The 17297-nt window shown below is 48.1% G+C and overlaps 2 protein-coding genes across 3 annotated transcripts in view; one reads left to right on the top strand and one right to left on the bottom strand.

Annotated features, from left to right (window-relative positions):
• Positions 1 to 52: 52 nt before the first annotated feature.
• On the bottom strand, positions 53 to 4669 carry LOC118366270 (protein SCO2 homolog, mitochondrial-like). Of its 2 annotated transcripts, none has more exons than XM_035748810.2 (2): positions 4476 to 4669; positions 53 to 1234 (listed from the first exon to the last, which is right to left on the bottom strand). In XM_035748810.2, the coding sequence occupies exon 2, from the start codon at positions 1216 to 1218 to the stop codon at positions 283 to 285; it is 936 nt and encodes a 311-aa protein (XP_035604703.1). In that variant the 5' UTR covers positions 1219 to 1234; positions 4476 to 4669; the 3' UTR covers positions 53 to 282. The 2 variants fall into 2 exon arrangements, with proteins under 2 accessions (XP_035604703.1, XP_035604701.1); XM_035748808.2 differs by having other exon boundaries at positions 4232 to 4667.
• Positions 4670 to 4963: 294 nt separating this feature from the next.
• Positions 4964 to 17297, top strand: part of LOC118366268 (coiled-coil domain-containing protein 136-like) — a 68103-nt gene continuing 55769 nt past the window's right edge. The window contains exon 1 of the mRNA XM_052492093.1: positions 4964 to 5059. The gene's annotated coding sequence lies outside the window, so the exon portion shown is untranslated. The remainder of the gene's footprint in view (positions 5060 to 17297) is intronic.

Genomic DNA, 17297 nt, shown 5'->3' with positions numbered 1-17297 from the left:
TCTTTATACTAGTGATTGTAGTGCCCTTGACAAAAGACTAGCATGAAGACAATTTCATATCCTAACCATTATTGGTGTCAGACAAAAACAATTTATTGCACACACAGAATCAGCATAGCCTCGACGAAGCGTCCATATTGTTGTGGTTCAGTCTGGTCTGAGAACAATTCACAGGGCCTCATTTCTGATGGAGAATTATTGTTATCTGGACATTGGGTTCAGCTTAAGTGTAACATACTAAAGGCCTTTGATAGTCTTGTTGGTGTGGTTACCGTCATTCATTCAGAGTTTGACGTAGCTCTTTATATGGTTCCTGACACTCTCAGCGATCTGCACGTCGTCCTTCATCCTGTTGTAATAGTCCAGGAACAGCCCATCTGGGTTGACCAGGTAGATGAGGATGGTGTGGTCCACTATATAGTCCCCGTCCTCATCCTTCGGTCCAGGGCTGGCGTACACCCTGTAGTCCTTCCCTGCCACCTTCACCTCCTCTGGGGTACCCGTCAGGCCGATCAGCCGGGGGTGGAAGTCCTTCACGTACCTCTCCAGGGCCGCCACGTCGTCTCGTTCCGGGTCGACTGTCACAAATAGCGGTTGGACCGTGGGGAGAGACCGGTCCTTGTCCAGAGCGCTGACCACAGCAGATATCTTATCCAGCTCATCGGGGCAGATGTCAGGGCAGTGGGTGAAGCCAAAGTAGAGGAGCACCCAGCGACCCAGGAAGTCTCTCTTGGTCCTGCGGTGCCCCCTGTGGTCGAGGAGGCTGAAGTCTCCCTGGCCCAGGGCCACCTTTTTCAACTGCTCTATCCGCTGCATTCGGTGATTTTGCTGCTTCTCGTTACGCACGTACCACCAGGTGCCAAGCAGACCCCCGCCGAAAAGCAGGGTGACCACCAGGCGCGTTCGTAGCCTGATCTTGGCTGTGGAGGTGTTGGGTCCCTGGGAGAGGGCGACCCTCTGGGTGAAAAGGGGTAGGGAGAAGGGGCCACGGGAACTCCCCAGTGTCTGTTGCGGGTGTGTAAAAGGGCCATATAGCCCTATCCTATGTTTAGGGGTATGGTGTCCACAGAGGGGTGCCTGTGAGGCGAGCCATGCCCTCTGGGGGTGGTTTGTGGAGCCAGAAGTCTGTTGGACTGTTGAAGACCTCAAGGTGCATCTCAGGAGTCTCCCAGACGTAGCATGGAGGTCACCCCCTATGAAGCCTACAAGTCCCAGCATATTTCCCCCAGCAAACCTAGAGGGGGGGTTGAGAAGAAAGGGTCATCACTAGTCACCACAGCCACAAACCCTGTCTATTTCTACAATTTATCTTAAGTGTTAAACCGAACCTAATTATTTTAATGCGTTTTTATTTTAATGCGTTAAGATTTAGCCAATTCTGACTTTGCGGCTGTGGTAACTAGGGGAAAACAGAAAAGTGAGAATGTAAGCAAGCTATGTGTTCCCAAGGCATACCAGCCCATTCAAATAAAATTGTATTCGTCACATACACAGATGGTAATGAGAGTGTAGTGAAATGCTTGTGCTTCTAGTTCCGACAGTGCAGTAATATATAACAAGTAATCTAACAATACCCCAACAACTACCTAATACAGACAAATCTAATTGGGTTAATGAGAATATGTACTTATTTTTATTTCACCTTTATTTAACCAGGTAGGCTAGTTGAGAACAAGTTCTCATTTGCAACTGCGACCTGGTCAAGATAAAGCGTAGCAATTCGACACATACAACAACACAGAGTTACACATGGAATAAACAAAACATACAGTCAATAATACAGTAGAACAAAATAAAACAAAAAGTCTATATACAGTGAGTGCAAATGAGGTAAGTTAAGTAAATAAATAGGCCATGGTGGCGAAGTAAATACAATATAGCAAATAAACACTGGAATGATAGATCGGCAGAAGATGAATGTGCAGGTAGAGATACTGGGGTGCAAAGTAGCAAAATAAATAAATATCAGTATGGGGATGAGGTAGGTAGATGGGCTGTTTACAGATAGGCTAAGTACAGGTGCAGTGATCTGTAAAATACTCTGACAGCTGGTGCTTAAAGCTAGTGAGGGAGATGTGTCTCCAGCTTCAGAGATTTTTGCAATTCGTTCCAGTCATGGGCAGCAGAGAACTGGAAGGATAGACGACCAAAGGAGGAATTGGCTTTGGGGGTGACCAGTGAGATATACCTGCTGCTGCGCGTGCTACGAGTGGGTGCTGCTATGGTGACCAGTGAGCTGAGATAAGGCGGGGCTTTACCTAGCAGAGACTTTTAGATAACCTGTAGCCAGTGGGTTTGGCGACGAGTATGAAGCGAGGGCCAACCAACAAGAGCGTACAGGTCGCAATGGTGGGTAGTATATGGGGTTTTGGTGACAAAACGGATGGCACTGAGACTACATCCAGTTTGTTGAGTAGAGTTGGAGGCTATTTTATAGATGACATCACCGAAGTCGAGGATTGGTAGGATGGTATGTTTGGCAGCATGAGTGAAGGATGCTTTGTTGCGATATAGGAAGCCGATTCTAGATTTAATTTTGGATTGGAGATGCTTAATGTGAGTCTGGAAGGAGAGTTTACAGTCTAACCAGACACCCAGGTGTTTGTAGTTGTCCACGTATTCTAAGTCAGAGCCGTCCAGAGTAGTGATGCTGGACGGCCGAGCAGGTGCGGGCAGCGATCGATTGAAAAGCATGCATTTAGTTTTACTTTCGTTTAAGAGCAGTTGGAGGCCACAGAAGGAGAGTTGTATGGCATTGAAGCTCGTCTGGAGGTTTGTTAACAGTGTCCAAGGAGGGGCCAGAAGTATACAGAATGGTGTCGTCTGCGTAGAGGTGGATCAGAGAATCACCAGCAGCAAGAGCAACATCATTGATGTATACAGAAAAGAGTCTCGGCCCGAGAAATTAACCCCGTGGCACACCCATAGAGACTGTCAGAGGTCCAGACAACAGGCCCTCCGATTTGACACACTGAACTCTATCAGAGAAGTAGTTGGTAAACCAGGCGAGGTAATCATTTGAGAAACCAAGGCTGTCGAGTCTGCCAATAAGAATGTTGTGATTGACAGAGTCGAAAGCCTTGGCCAGGTCGATGAATACAGCTGCACAGTAATGTCTCTTATCGATGGCGGTTATGATGTCATTTAGAACCTTGAGCATAGCTGAGGTGCACCCATGACCAGCTCTGAAACCAGATTGCATAGCGGAGAAGGTATGGTGGGATTCGAAATGGTCAGTAATCTGTTTGTTAACTAGGCTTTCGAAGACCTTAGAAAGACAGGGTAGGATAGATATAGGTCTGTAGCAGTTTGGGTCTAGAGTGTCACCCCCTTTGAAGAGGGGGATGACCGCGGCAGCTTTCCAATCTTTGGGAATCTCAGACGATACGAAAGAGAGGTTGAACAGGCTAGTAATAGGGGTTGCAACAATTTCAGCAGATAATTTTAGAAAGAGGGTCCAGATTGTCTAGCCCAGCTGATTTGTAGGGGTCCAGATTTTGCAGCTCTTTCAGAACATTGGCTATCTGGATTTGGGTAAAGGGGAAATGGTGGGGGCTTTGGCGGGTTGCTGTGGAGGGTGCCGGGCAGTTGACCAGGGTAGGGGTAGCCAGGTGGAAAGCATGGCCAGCCGTAGAGAAATGCTTATTGAAATTCTCAATTATAGCGGATTTATCAGTGGTGACAATGTTTCCTAGCCTCAGAGCAGTGGGCAGCTGGGAGGAGGTGCTCTTATTCTCCATGGACTTTACAGTGTCCCAGAACTTTTGAGTTAGTACTACAGGATGCACATTTCTGTTTGTAAAAGCTTGCCTTAGCAGAACGCCACAGGATGTTTTTGTGCTGGTCAAGGGCAGACAGGTCTGGAGTGAACCAAGGACTATATCTATTCCTAGTTCTACATTTTTTTGAGCGGGCATGCTTATTTAAGATGGTGAGGAAGGCACTTTTAAAGAATAGCCAGGTAGAAGTATAAGGATGAGCGATGGCCGAGCAGCATAGATGGTATAAAATACAGTATATACATGTGATGAGTTTATGTAAGATATTTAAACATTTAATGTGGCATTGTTTAAAGTGACTAGTGATCCATTTATTAAAGTGTCCAGTGATTGGGTCTCAATGTAGGCAGCAGCCAATCTGAGTTAGCGATTGCTGTTTAGCAGTCTGATGGCCTTGCGATAGAAGCTGTTTCACAATCTTTCAGTCCCAGCTTTGATGCACCTGTACTGACCTCGCCTTCTGGATGACAGCAGTGTGAACAGGCAGTGGCTCGGGTGGTTGTTGTCCTTGATGATCATTCAATCTAATAACACCACAGGATTTAGCTCTGTAATTGTCCTGGTCCTGTCAAACCATACCACACAGCACTACTACCAAGACAGTACAGGTTTAGAAACTGACTAGTAGGCGACTCAAGCTAAACTGCATCCAGTCCAGCTTGAATGGCTGGCTATCTGGCTAAGCCTAAAACCTACCTGCTTTAGATGCAGACGTTTTTATGAGTAATGACAGAACTCTTTAAAAGTAGTCATGCTTTCATTCACATGCCGGTTATCTTATACTATCCTATTATGATGGCAAAATGGATAACATATCTAGGCTAGCTACCTCAACTTCCTGGCTGGTCGACCTTTAAATGCACACACTGATCATGTGATACTGATGTTACATGTCCTGGTCTTTTCAGATATGTTTATTCGACAATACCGATATGTAATAAATAAACAAAAAAAACGAATATTGTGAACAATACAACAATTGGTAAATGTGTTTGACAATTGTGTTACAAAATAGTTTTTTTTAACATGTTGAAAGTCACATCGGCAGATTCGTGTATATCTCTGTTTCTGTCCTAGATGTTCCACTAGGTGGTGCTGTTGTCTCCTACATGCTGCAGAGTTCACCAGAGTTCAAATGTACATGAATTCTTTCAGTTTATCTTCTTTCTTTCACGTGTAGGTAATTTGTTGGTGGTGCTGGATATCCAATGATTTCGTCGGACATGTCCGCATGGTTAGATACTTCCATGGTTAAAGACATCATCGGAATAGGGCAACAGGTAAACAAATACAAAAATAGAGATACAAATAAATAAACGTAGGCTCTGAAAAGGTAGGCTCCATTCTATTTATCTTGCAACCTGCTACCTCTCACCAATCCTGCTCCATTATTTGTCTGAGAATGAAGGCTGACACAGCAATTTATGTTTAGGCTAATACATCCCAATCAATGAACGGCAGAATGTTTTTTTTTCCTTATCCGACCACAGATGATATATTTGATCTCTATGTACTGGTGTAGCTTGTGATTTTGATGAGGAAATCATTGATTCACTTGAGCTCACTTCCAGACTGTTTTTCCATGCTTGTAGTAGTGGTGTTTTTATACCATGGTGTGTGCGTGTACATTTGTGCGTGCGCCACTGGATGAGTCATATTATATATACTGTCCATAATGTCAATACACACCATCATATACATATATTGTATATTTATATTCCGGACTCTGACATTGCTCGTTCTAATATTTCTTATAATTCCCTGCTTTTTCTTTTGGGGATTTGAGTGTTTCATTTTGTATTGTCAGGTATTACTGCACTGTTAGAGATCGGAAAACATAAGCATTTCACGACACTCGCGATAACATCTGCAAAATACCTATGTGTATGCGGTCAATAACATGTGAATGTATTATTATAGTTACTCTCGCACCACCTCGCTGAGCTTTGGTCACTAACCTCAGCTCTGGCCCATATTTCCCCTCCCTCCCTTTCTTTCTCTCTCTCCTCTCTCTCTCTTTTCATCTTATTCACTGGAGTTGTAATCTATGAATACGGCCGTTTTTCATCTCTTTCTTTTCCACTGTCTCTTTATCATGGGATATGTTTGCCTTTCAAATTAAAAACTAATTTTGATATTTTTACCGATGTAGTAGTGGTGCATGTAGTGCATAATACAATGTAGGCCTTCTGGTAAGAGGCATTGTGTTGTTCTACAGTAATAAGTGCAAATGTAAATGCCCCCAAGCAGTACCCAGGCTATAATAACTAGATTATGTAAATTGAGTCTGAGTCTGCTGATGAATTAAAACTAGTGTGGTAGAGTTAATTTGAGTCAAGCAGAGCTGGGTTGTGTAGTCTCTCTAATGTTTAGTGTTTTGATATTAAGATGTTAGGTAATTACTGGGCTTATGTTAGCGATTTGTTACGAAGCCATTTCTTGTTATAAGAGGCATTATGTGGTATAGCTGTAATGCAATGAATGTGGTGATTATTATGCTGCACTGTTATTAGTGTGCTGGTTTAAATGTTAATGTTATTCAGGCCGCTCTGCCTTGGTCTCCGGGGCGGAAATTCACACACTAATGAGCCCTGTCAGATCCAGAACTATGATTAGAGGAAATCAAATCAATGAAAAAAAGCAGCCCAGACCCCCCCACTATAGATGAGACAAACTACAGCCGTGAGGACCAGTGTTAGCCCAGACCAAAAACAATGTGTGTGTGTGTGTATATCTGCTGTCTCCTAGCCAAAGGTGAAAACAGCCTAGATAAATCCCTTCATCCTAATACCCTGCCCACCCATGTCCCTCCCACTACAGCTCTGCACTCAACAGACATCTCTTATCATGTCTCTGGTTATTTTCAACAGCTCAGATCATTCACATGTCATTGTATGTAAAGGGATATTATGGTGCTTTGGAGACCTTTTGTGACATTCAAGGGAAAAATGTACCTCTTAATTTCCTGTGAGCTCACCATAAGGAAACACGGTGTGTGGCAGTATTCTATATAAACACAAATGGAATAGTCTGTTCTGTTATAGTTTGGAAAATGAAGTCAAATCTGGCTTTTAGAAGTCAATTTAGGTGCTAGTGTGTGGGTTCGGTATTGTGCGTGTGTGTGTGTGTGTGTGTGTGTGTGTGTGTGTGTGTGTGTGTGTGTGTGTGTGTGCGTGTGCGTGTGTGCGTGTGCTGCCCCTGCTGTGTTGACAGTAATAGGCAGGCTCCCTATTCCAAACCACTGTGGTCACTGAGGAACAAGAACAGTAATTAAATCTCTCTTCTTCTTCAATCCTTTCCTCTCAATCTCTCTCTCCCTCTCTCTGTCAACACTATCCCACACGCAACCACCTCACGTCTCTCTCACTTTCTCTCTCCTTCTCTCTTTCTGTCAGTGACTACTCCTTGCCACCCCATTTTTTTTCATCGACACTCATTCGTTCTTCTCTCTCTCTCTCTCTGTGTAAAACACATATGTTTCCCCCTCTCTATGGTTTCCATGTTTAATTAATATGCTGAGCAGACAACAGGGCTGCAGTATCCAGGTCATTTCACAGTCTGTGTCGCACTCCCTTTGCGCTAATCTTGCTAACCATATTAGCCTATTGCCCACTTAGGCCTATCGTCAAATGTTTGAGGAATGTTTTATTTGATCGCACACAAATTGTATTGGTCACATACACATGGTTAGCAGATGTTGTTGCTAGTGTAGTGAAGTGCTTATCCGACAGTGCAGCAGTATCTAACAGGTAATATCTAACAATTCCACAACAGGCACATATTGTGCATGCATATGTGCATGCTTTTGGGAGAAAATATCAGGCAGACACTCAAGAGTTAAACAACAAGTAACTCATATTTATCTCCAAATTAAACTAATTTGAAAATATCTAATTCAAAGTCATTTCAGTGCCTTGGGTGCACCGATGCTGTAGGCTGAGTGCTCAGCTCTGCTACTGTTGCAGCCGGAGGAATCCTGAAGTTCGTCCCGACCCTCCCTGCTCCTCTTACTGGACTTGGACAGCTGGGAGCAGAGGTCCTGCTGGTTCTCTCCGTGTGGCTCTGGTGGGAGTGGTGGGTGTGTGAGGGTCACGGTTCTGGTGGGAGTGGTGGGTGTGAGGGTCACGGCTCTGGTAGGAGTGGTGGGTGTGAGGGTCATAGCTCTGGTAGGAGTGGTGGGTGTGAGGGTCACGGCTCTGGTAGGAGTGGTGGGTGTGAGGGTCACGGCTCTGGTAGGAGTGGTGGGTGTGAGGGTCACGGCTCTGGTAGGAGTGGTGGGTGTGAGGGTCACGGCTCTGGTAGGAGTGGTGGGTGTGAGGGTTACGGTTCTGGTAGGAGTGGTGGGTGTGAGGGTCACGGTTCTGGTAGGAGTGGTGGGTGTGAGGGTCATGGCTCTGGTAGGAGTGGTGGGTGTGAGGGTCACGGCTCTGGTAGGAGTGGTGGGTGTGAGGGTCACGGCTCTGGTAGGAGTGGTGGGTGTGAGGGTCACGGCTCTGGTAGGAGTGGTGGGTGTGAGGGTCACGGCTCTGGTAGGAGTGGTGGGTGTGAGGGTCAGAGTTCTGGTAGGAGTGGTGGGTGTGAGGGTCACGGCTCTGGTAGGAGTGGTGGGTGTGAGGGTCACGGCTCTGGTAGGAGTGGTGGGTGTGAGGGTCACGGCTCTGGTAGGAGTGGTGGGTGTGAGGGTCACGGCTCTGGTAGGAGTGGTGGGTGTGAGGGTCACGGCTCTGGTAGGAGTGGTGGGTGTGAGGGTCACGGCTCTGGTAGGAGTGGTGGGTGTGAGGGTCACGGCTCTGGTAGGAGTGGTGGGTGTGAGGGTCACGGCTCTGGTAGGAGTGGTGGGTGTGAGGGTCACGGCTCTGGTAGGAGTGGTGGGTGTGAGGGTCACGACTCTGGTAGGAGTGGTGGGTGTGAGGGTCACGGCTCTGGTAGGAGTGGTGGGTGTGAGGGTCACGGCTCTGGTAGGAGTGGTGGGTGTGAGGGTCACGGCTCTGGTAGGAGTGGTGGGTGTGAGGGTCAGAGTTCTGGTAGGAGTGGTGGGTGTGTGGGTCACGGTTCTGGTAGGAGTGGTGGGTGTGATGGTCACAGTTCTGGTAGCTGTGTCTCTCGCCAGAGAAGCCAGGCCGCATCACCTCTCTCTCCCTATGCCTCTCAACATGGCTGGACCTGGAGTAGCAGCTGTAGGGGTCAGGGCGCCTCTCCTTTCTCCAGATCCAGATGTGGCCAGCTTTGCTGCTTCTCTCTCTGGGGGAAGAGGAGGAGGCAGAAAAGGGGACACTGACCTTCTGCAGGGCCTCCATGTTAGGCTCCCACACGTCCACTAGCACGTAAGACTAGATGTCCTTCAGCTCCAGGCACTCTTTGGCAGACTGGTCCCTTGGTCTGGAGAGGACGGAGGGAGGACATCCAGGCTTCAGGCACCTCCCCACACCTGAAGGCCCAGATGACTTCTTGTTCTTCACAACGTGAACAGCTGAGTGCAGCAAGCCAGGGCAAAGCGGGATGTTTTATGTATTTTCAAAATAAGACAGACTAAAACTATTAGGCGAAACCCATATATATTTTTTCTATTTTGATTTCCATTTTTTACAAAACTTTACTTTTTAAAGTAAAAAAGCCGTAGCTATCTCGCCGAGCATTTTCTGGATCCTAGCCAAATGCTGGGAAGATTTCTTAAGAGACATTGTAATACTTACCTGTGTTTACCTTATGAGGGCAATTTGTGTTATGAAGTTTAGGGTGTGTTTTTTGGTGAAAAAGCGCATTTGAGCGTTCTGTTTCCCTGGATATACACTGTAAAAATTCTAGAATTCTAGAATATCACAGGACTTTATTTATGATGTCATCACCACGATTATGATGCCTTACTTCCGGCGCCGACTGAGATGGCCGCCTCGCTTCGCGTTCTTAGGAAACTATGCAGTTTTTTGTTTTTTTACATGTTATTTCTTACATTAGTACCCCAGGTCATCTTATGTTTCATTACATACAGTCGAGAAGAACTACTGAATATAAGATCAGCGTCAACTCACCATCAGTACGACCAAGAATATGTTTTCCGCGACGCGGATCCTGTGTTCTGCCTTACAAACAGGACAACGGAATGGATCGCATGCAGCGACCCAAGGAAACGACTCCGAAAAAGAGGGAAACGAGGCGGTGTTCTGGTCAGACTCCGAAAAAGGGCACATCGCGCACCACTCCCCAGCATTCTTCTTGCCAATGTCCAGTCTCTTGACAACAAGGTTGACGAAATCCGAGCAAGGGTGGCATTCCAGAGGGACATCAGAGACTGCAACGTTCTCTGCTTCACGGAAACATGGCTTACTGGGAAGACGCTATCCGATGCGGTGCAGCCAACGGGTTTCTCCACGCATCGCGCCGACAGAAACAAACATCTTTCTGGTAAGAAGAGTGTCGGGGGCGTATGCCTCATGACTAACGAGACATGGTGTGATGAAGGAAACATACAGGAACTCAAATCCTTCTGTTCACCTGATTTAGAATTCCTCACAATCAAATGTAGACCGCATTATCTTCCAAGAGAATTCTCTTCGATTATAATCACAGCCGTATATATCCCCCCCCAAGCAGACACATCGATGGCTCTGAACGAACTTTATTTAACTCTTTGCAAACTGGAAACCATTTATCCGGAGGCTGCATTCATTGTAGCTGGGGATTTTAACAAAGCTAATCTGAAAACAAGACTCCCTAAATTTTATCAGCATATCGATTGCGCAACCAGGGGTGGTAAAACCTTGGATCATTGTTACTCTAACTTCCGCGACGCATATAAGGCCCTGCCCCGCCCCCCTTTCGGAAAAGCTGACCACGACTCCATTTTGCTGATCCCTGCCTACAGGCAGAAACTAAAACAAGAGGCTCCCACGCTGAGGTCTGTCCAACGCTGGTCAGACCAAGCTGACTCCACACTCCAAGACTGCTTCCATCACGTGGACTGGGACATGTTTCGTATTGCGTCAGATGAAAATATTGACGAATACGCTGATTCGGTGTGCGAGTTCATCAGAACATGCGTCGAAGATGTCGTTCCCATAGCAACGATAAAAACATTCCCAAACCAGAAACCGTGGATTGATGGCAGCATTCGCGTGAAACTGAAAGCGCGAACCACTGCTTTTAATCAGGGCAAGGTGTCTGGTAACATGTCCGAATATAAACAATGCAGCTATTCCCTCCGCAAGGCTATTAAACAAGCTAAGCGTCAGTACAGAGACAAAGTGGAATCTCAATTCAATGGCTCAGACACAAGAGGCATGTGGCAGGGTCTACAGTCAATCACGGACTACAAGAAGAAACCCAGCCCAGTCACGGACCAGGATGTCTTGCTCCCAGGCAGACTAAATAACTTTTTTGCCCGCTTTGAGGACAATACAGTTCCACTGACACGGCCTGCAACGAAAACATGCGGTCTCTCCTTCACTGCAGCCGAGGTGAGTAAGACATTTAAACGTGTTAACCCTCGCAAGGCTGCAGGCCCAGACGGCCCAGACGGCATCCCTAGCCGCGCCCTCAGAGCATGCGCAGACCAGCTAGCCAGCTAGCCTATACCAGTCTGCTGTTCCCACATGCTTCAAGAGGGCCACCATTGTTCCTGTTCCCAAGAAAGCTAAGGTAACTGAGCTAAACGACTACCGCCCCGTAGCACTCACTTCCGTCTTCATGAAGTGCTTTGAGAGACTAGTCAAGGACCATATCACCTCCACCCTACCTGACACCCTAGACCCACTCCAATTTGCTTACCGCCCAAATAGGTCCACAGACGATGCAATCTCAACCACACTGCACACTGCCCTAACCCACCTGGACAAGAGGAATACCTATGTAAGAATGCTGTTCATCGACTACAGCTCGGCATTCAACACCATAGTACCCTCCAAGCTCGTCATCAAGCTCGAGACCCTGGGTCTCGACCCCGCCCTGTGCAACTGGGTACTGGACTTCCTGACGGGCCGCCCCCAGGTGGTGAGGGTAGGCAACAACATCTCCTCCCCGCTGATCCTCAACACGGGGGGCCCACAAGGGTGCGTTCTGAGCCCTCTCCTGTACTCCCTGTTCACCCACGACTGCGTGGCCACGCACGCCTCCAACTCAATCATCAAGTTTGCGGACGACACAACAGTGGTAGGCTTGATTACCAACAACGACGAGACGGCCTACAGGGAGGAGGTGAGGGCCCTCGGAGTGTGGTGTCAGGAAAATAACCTCACACTCAACGTCAACAAAACTAAGGAGATGATTGTGGACTTCAGGAAACAGCAGAGGGAACACCCCTATCCACATCGATGGAACAGTAGTGGAGAGGGTAGCAAGTTTCAAGTTCCTCGGCATACACATCACAGACAAACTGAATTGGTCCACTCACACTGACAGCGTCGTGAAGAAGGCGCAGCAGCGCCTCTTCAACCTCAGGAGGCTGAAGAAATTCGGCTTGTCACCAAAAGCACTCACAAACTTCTACAGATGCACAATCGAGAGCATCCTGGCGGGCTGTATCACCGCCTGGTACGGCAACTGCTCCGCCCTCAACCGTAAGGCTCTCCAGAGGGTAGTGAGGTCTGCACAACGCATAACCGGGGGCAAACTACCTGCCCTCCAGGACACCTACACCACCCGATGTTACAGGAAGGCCATAAAGATCATCAAGGACATCAACCACCCGAACCACTGCCTGTTCACCCCGCTATCATCCAGAAGGCGAGGTCAGTACAGGTGCATCAAAGCTGGGACCGAGAGACTGAAAAACAGCTTCTATCTCAAGGCCATCAGACTGTTAAACAGCCACCACTAACATTGAGTGGCTGCTGCCAGCACACTGACCCAACTCCAGCCACTTTAATAATGGGAATTGATGGGAAATGATGTAAATATATCACTAGCCACTAAACAATGCTACCTTATATAATGTTACTTACCCTACATTATTCATCTCATATGCATACGTATATACTGTACTCTACATCATCGACTGCATCCTTATGTAATACATGTATCACTAGCCACTTTAACTATGCCACTTTGTTTACTTTGTCTACATACTCATCTCATATGTATATACTGTACTCGATACCATCTACTGTATGCTGCTCTGTACCATCACTCATTCATATATCCTTATGTACATATTCCTTATCCCCTTACACTGTGTATAAGACAGTAGTTTTGGAATTGTTAGTTAGATTACTTGTTGGTTATCACTGCATTGTCGGAACTAGAAGCACAAGCATTTCGCTACGCTCGCATTAACATCTGATAACCATGTGTATGTGACAAATAAAATTTGATTTGATTTTTGATTTGATTTTACTCTACGGCAGGTATCAGGTAGCCTAGCAGATAGAAGCATTGGGCCAGTAACCAAAAGGTCACTGGTTCAAATCCCTGACTAGTTGAAAAATCTGTTGACATGCCCTTTAGCAAGGCACTTAACTCAAATTGCTCCAGGGTTGCTGTCATTAATAATGGCTGGTCCCTGTCTCTGACCCCACTCTCTGAAGGTGTCTCAGGAGGAGTAGGGATATGCACAAAAAATTTGCACATGTGTGAAATAGGAGAACTATTATCAGATTGTCAGTATTAGGCTTAGGCCTATAATGTAATGAAGTTAAGTTGTTTGTGCTTTCAAATAATATTCCTTTTGAGTTACACAATGGACATTCGTGCTAATGCAGTGTAGCCTATAGGACAGGGTTGCTTTGCTCTGTAAAAAGTGTGTGTAGTTTGGTTAGTGTTGACTCTCTTACTCTCAATAAGGAGAGTGAGCTAATACTCTTTGGGGGGACATGGGAAGGGAACACCACTCTCGAGCCACACGCACGCACCCACGCACGCACACACAAGCACATATTTGGTAACACATTCTATGAAGTACACATTTCTATAACATTTACATTTACATTTAAGTCATTTAGCAGACGCTCTTATCCAGAGCGACTTACAAATTGGTGCATTCACCTTATGACATCCAGTGGAACAGCCACTTTACAATAGTGCATCTAAATCTTTTAAGGGGGGTGAGAAGGATTACTTTATCCTATCCTAGGTATTCCTTAAAGAGGTGGGGTTTCAGGTGTCTCCGGAAGGTGGTGATTGACTCCGCTGTCCTGGCGTCGTGAGGGAGTTTGTTCCACCATTGGGGGGCCAGAGCAGCGAACAGTTTTGACTGGGCTGAGCGGGAACTGTACTTCCTCAGTGGTAGGGAGGCGAGCAGGCCAGAGGTGGATGAACGCAGTGCCCTTGTTTGGGTGTAGGGCCTGATCAGAGCCTGGAGGTACTGAGGTGCCGTTCCCCTCACAGCTCCGTAGGCAAGCACCATGGTATTGTAGCGGATGCGAGCTTCAACTGGAAGCCAGTGGAGAGAGCGGAGGAGCGGGGTGACGTGAGAGAACTTGGGAAGGTTGAACACCAGACGGGCTGCGGCGTTCTGGATGAGTTGTAGGGGTTTAATGGCACAGGCAGGGAGCCCAGCCAACAGCGAGTTGCAGTAATCCAGACGGGAGATGACAAGTGCCTGGATTAGGACCTGCGCCACGTCCTGTGTGAGGCAGGGTCGTACTCTGCGGATGTTGTAGAGCATGAACCTACAGGAACGGGCCACCGCCTTGATGTTAGTTGAGAACGACAGGGTGTTGTCCAGGATCACGCCAAGGTTCTTAGCGCTCTGGGAGGAGGACACAATGGAGTTGTCAACCGTGATGGCGAGATCATGGAACGGGCAGTCCTTCCCCGGGAGGAAGAGCAGCTCCGTCTTGCCGAGGTTCAGCTTGAGGTGGTGATCCGTCATCCACACTGATATGTCTGCCAGACATGCAGAGATGCGATTCGCCACCTGGTCATCAGAAGGGGGAAAGGAGAAGATTAATTGTGTGTCGTCTGCATAGCAATGACAAGCTTTAGAATATGTTATGACACTAACTATAAGCGTCCATAATTCTCCATTCTCATAAGTGGTTACATTAGGGCTCCAGAGTGGCGCAGCGGTCTAAGGCACCGCATTTCAGTTCTAGAGGCGTCACTACAGACCTTGGTTCGATTCCAGGCTGTATCACAACCGGCCGTGATTGGGAGTCCCATAGGGGGGCGCACAACTGGCCAAGCATCGTCCGGGTTAGGGTTTGGCTGGTGTAGGCCATCATTGTGAATAAGAATTTGTTCTTAACTGATCAAATAAATGCAGGGGTGTGTACTCAGTCCCATCCTGTACTCCCTGTTCACTCATGACTGCACGGCCAGGCACGACTCCAACACCATTAAGTTTGCCGATGACACAACAGTGGTAGGCCTGATCACCGACAACGCCGAGAGGTCAGTGACCTGGCCGTGTGGTGCCAGGACAACAACTTCTCCCTCAACGTGATCAAGATAAATGAGATGATTGTGGACTACAGGAAAAGGAGGACCGAGCACGCCCCCATTCTCATCAATGGGGCTGTAGTGGAGCAGGTTGAGAGCTTTAATAAGTTCCTTGGTGTCCACATCACCAACAAACGAACATGGTCCAAACACACCAAGACAGTTCTGAAGAGGGCATGACAACACCTATTCCCCCTCAGGAGACTGAAAAGATTTGGCATGGGTCCTCAGATCCCCAAAAGGTTCAACAGCTGTGACATCGAGAGCATCCTGACCTGGTTGCATCACCGCCTAGTATGGCAACTGCTCGGCCTCCAACTGCAAAGCACTACAGAGGGTAGTGCGTACAGCCCAGTACATCACTGGGGCCAAGCTTCCTGCCATCCAGGACCTCTATACCAGGCGGTGTCAGAGGAAGGCCCTAAAAATTGACAAAGCCTCCAGCCACCCTAGTTATAGACTGTTCTCTCTGCAACCGCATGGCAAGCGGTACCGGAGAGCAAGGTCAAGATCCAAGAGGCTTCTAAACATCTTCTACCCCCAAGCCATAAGACTCCTGAACATCTAATCAAATGGCACCCCCCCCCGCCCCCTCTTTTACACTGCTGCTACTCTCTGTTATTATCTATGCATAGTCACTTTAATAACTCTACCTACATGTACATATGAGCTCAATTACCTCGACTAACCGGTCCCCCTGCACATTGACTTTGAACCAGTACCCCCTGCACATTGACTCTGTACCGGTCCCCCTGCACATTGACTCTGTACCGGTCCCCCTGCACATTGACTCTGTACCGGTACCCCCTGCACATTGACTCTGTACCGGTACCCCCTGCACATTGACTCTGTACCGGTACCCCCTGCACATTAAATCTGTACCGGTACCGCCTGCACATTGACTCTGTACCGGTCCCCCTGCACATTGACTCTGTACCGGTACCCCCTGCACATTGACTCTGTACCGGTACCCCCCGCACATTGACTCTGTACCGGTACCCCCTGCACATGGACTCTGAACCGGTGCCCCCTGCACTTTGACTCTGTACCGGTACCCCCTGCACATTGACTCTGTACCGGTACCCCCTGCACATTGACTCTGTACCGGTACCCCCTGCACATTGACTCTGTACCGGTACCCCCTGCACATTGACTCTGTACCGGTACCCCCTGCACATTGACTCTGTACCGGTAGCCCCTGCACATTGACTCTGTACCGGTACCCCCTGCACATGGACTCTGAACCGGTACCCCTGCACATTGACTCTGTACCGGTACCCCCTGCACATTGACTCTGTACCGGTACCCCCTGCACATTGACTCTGTACCGGTACCCCCTGCACATTGACTCTGTACCGGTACCCCCTGCACATTGACTCTGTACCGGTACCCCCTGCACATTGACTCTGTACCGGTACCCCCTGCACATTGACTCTGTACCGGTACCCCCTGCACATTGACTCTGAACCGGTACCCCCTGCACATTGACTCTGTACCGGTACCCCCTGCACATTGACTCTGTACCGGTACCCCTGCACATTGACTCTGTACCGGTACCCCTGCACATTAAATCTGTACCGGTACCGCCTGCACATGGACTCTGAACCGGTACCCCCTGCACATTGACTCTGTACCGGTACCCCCTGCACATTGACTCTGTACCGGTACCCCCTGCACATTGACTCTGTACCGGTACCCCCTGCACATTGACTCTGTACCGGTACCCCCTGCACATTGACTCTGAACCGGTACCCCTGCACATTGACTCTGTACCGGTACCCCCTGCACATTGACTCTGTACCGGTACCCCTGCACATTGACTCACCCCTGCACATTGACTCTGTACCGGTACCCCCTGCACATTGACTCTGTACCGGTTCCCCTGCACATTGACTCTGTACCGGTACCCCCTGCACATTGACTCTGTACCGGTACCCCTGCACATTGACTCTGTACCGGTACCCCCTGCACATTGACTCTGTACCGGTACCCCCTGCACATTGACTCTGTACCGGTACCCCTGCACATTGACTCTGTACCGGTACCCCTGCACATTGACTCTGTACCGGTACCCCCTGCACATTGACTCTGTACCGGTACCCCCTGCACATTGACTCTGTACCGGTACCCCCTGCACATTGACTC

Source organism: Oncorhynchus keta, chromosome 33 (assembly GCF_023373465.1).
Source record: "Oncorhynchus keta strain PuntledgeMale-10-30-2019 chromosome 33, Oket_V2, whole genome shotgun sequence".
NCBI lineage: Eukaryota > Metazoa > Chordata > Actinopteri > Salmoniformes > Salmonidae > Oncorhynchus > Oncorhynchus keta.
The sequence above is the reverse complement of the archived record's forward strand: the minus strand, read 5'-3'. Positions and strand labels throughout refer to the sequence as shown.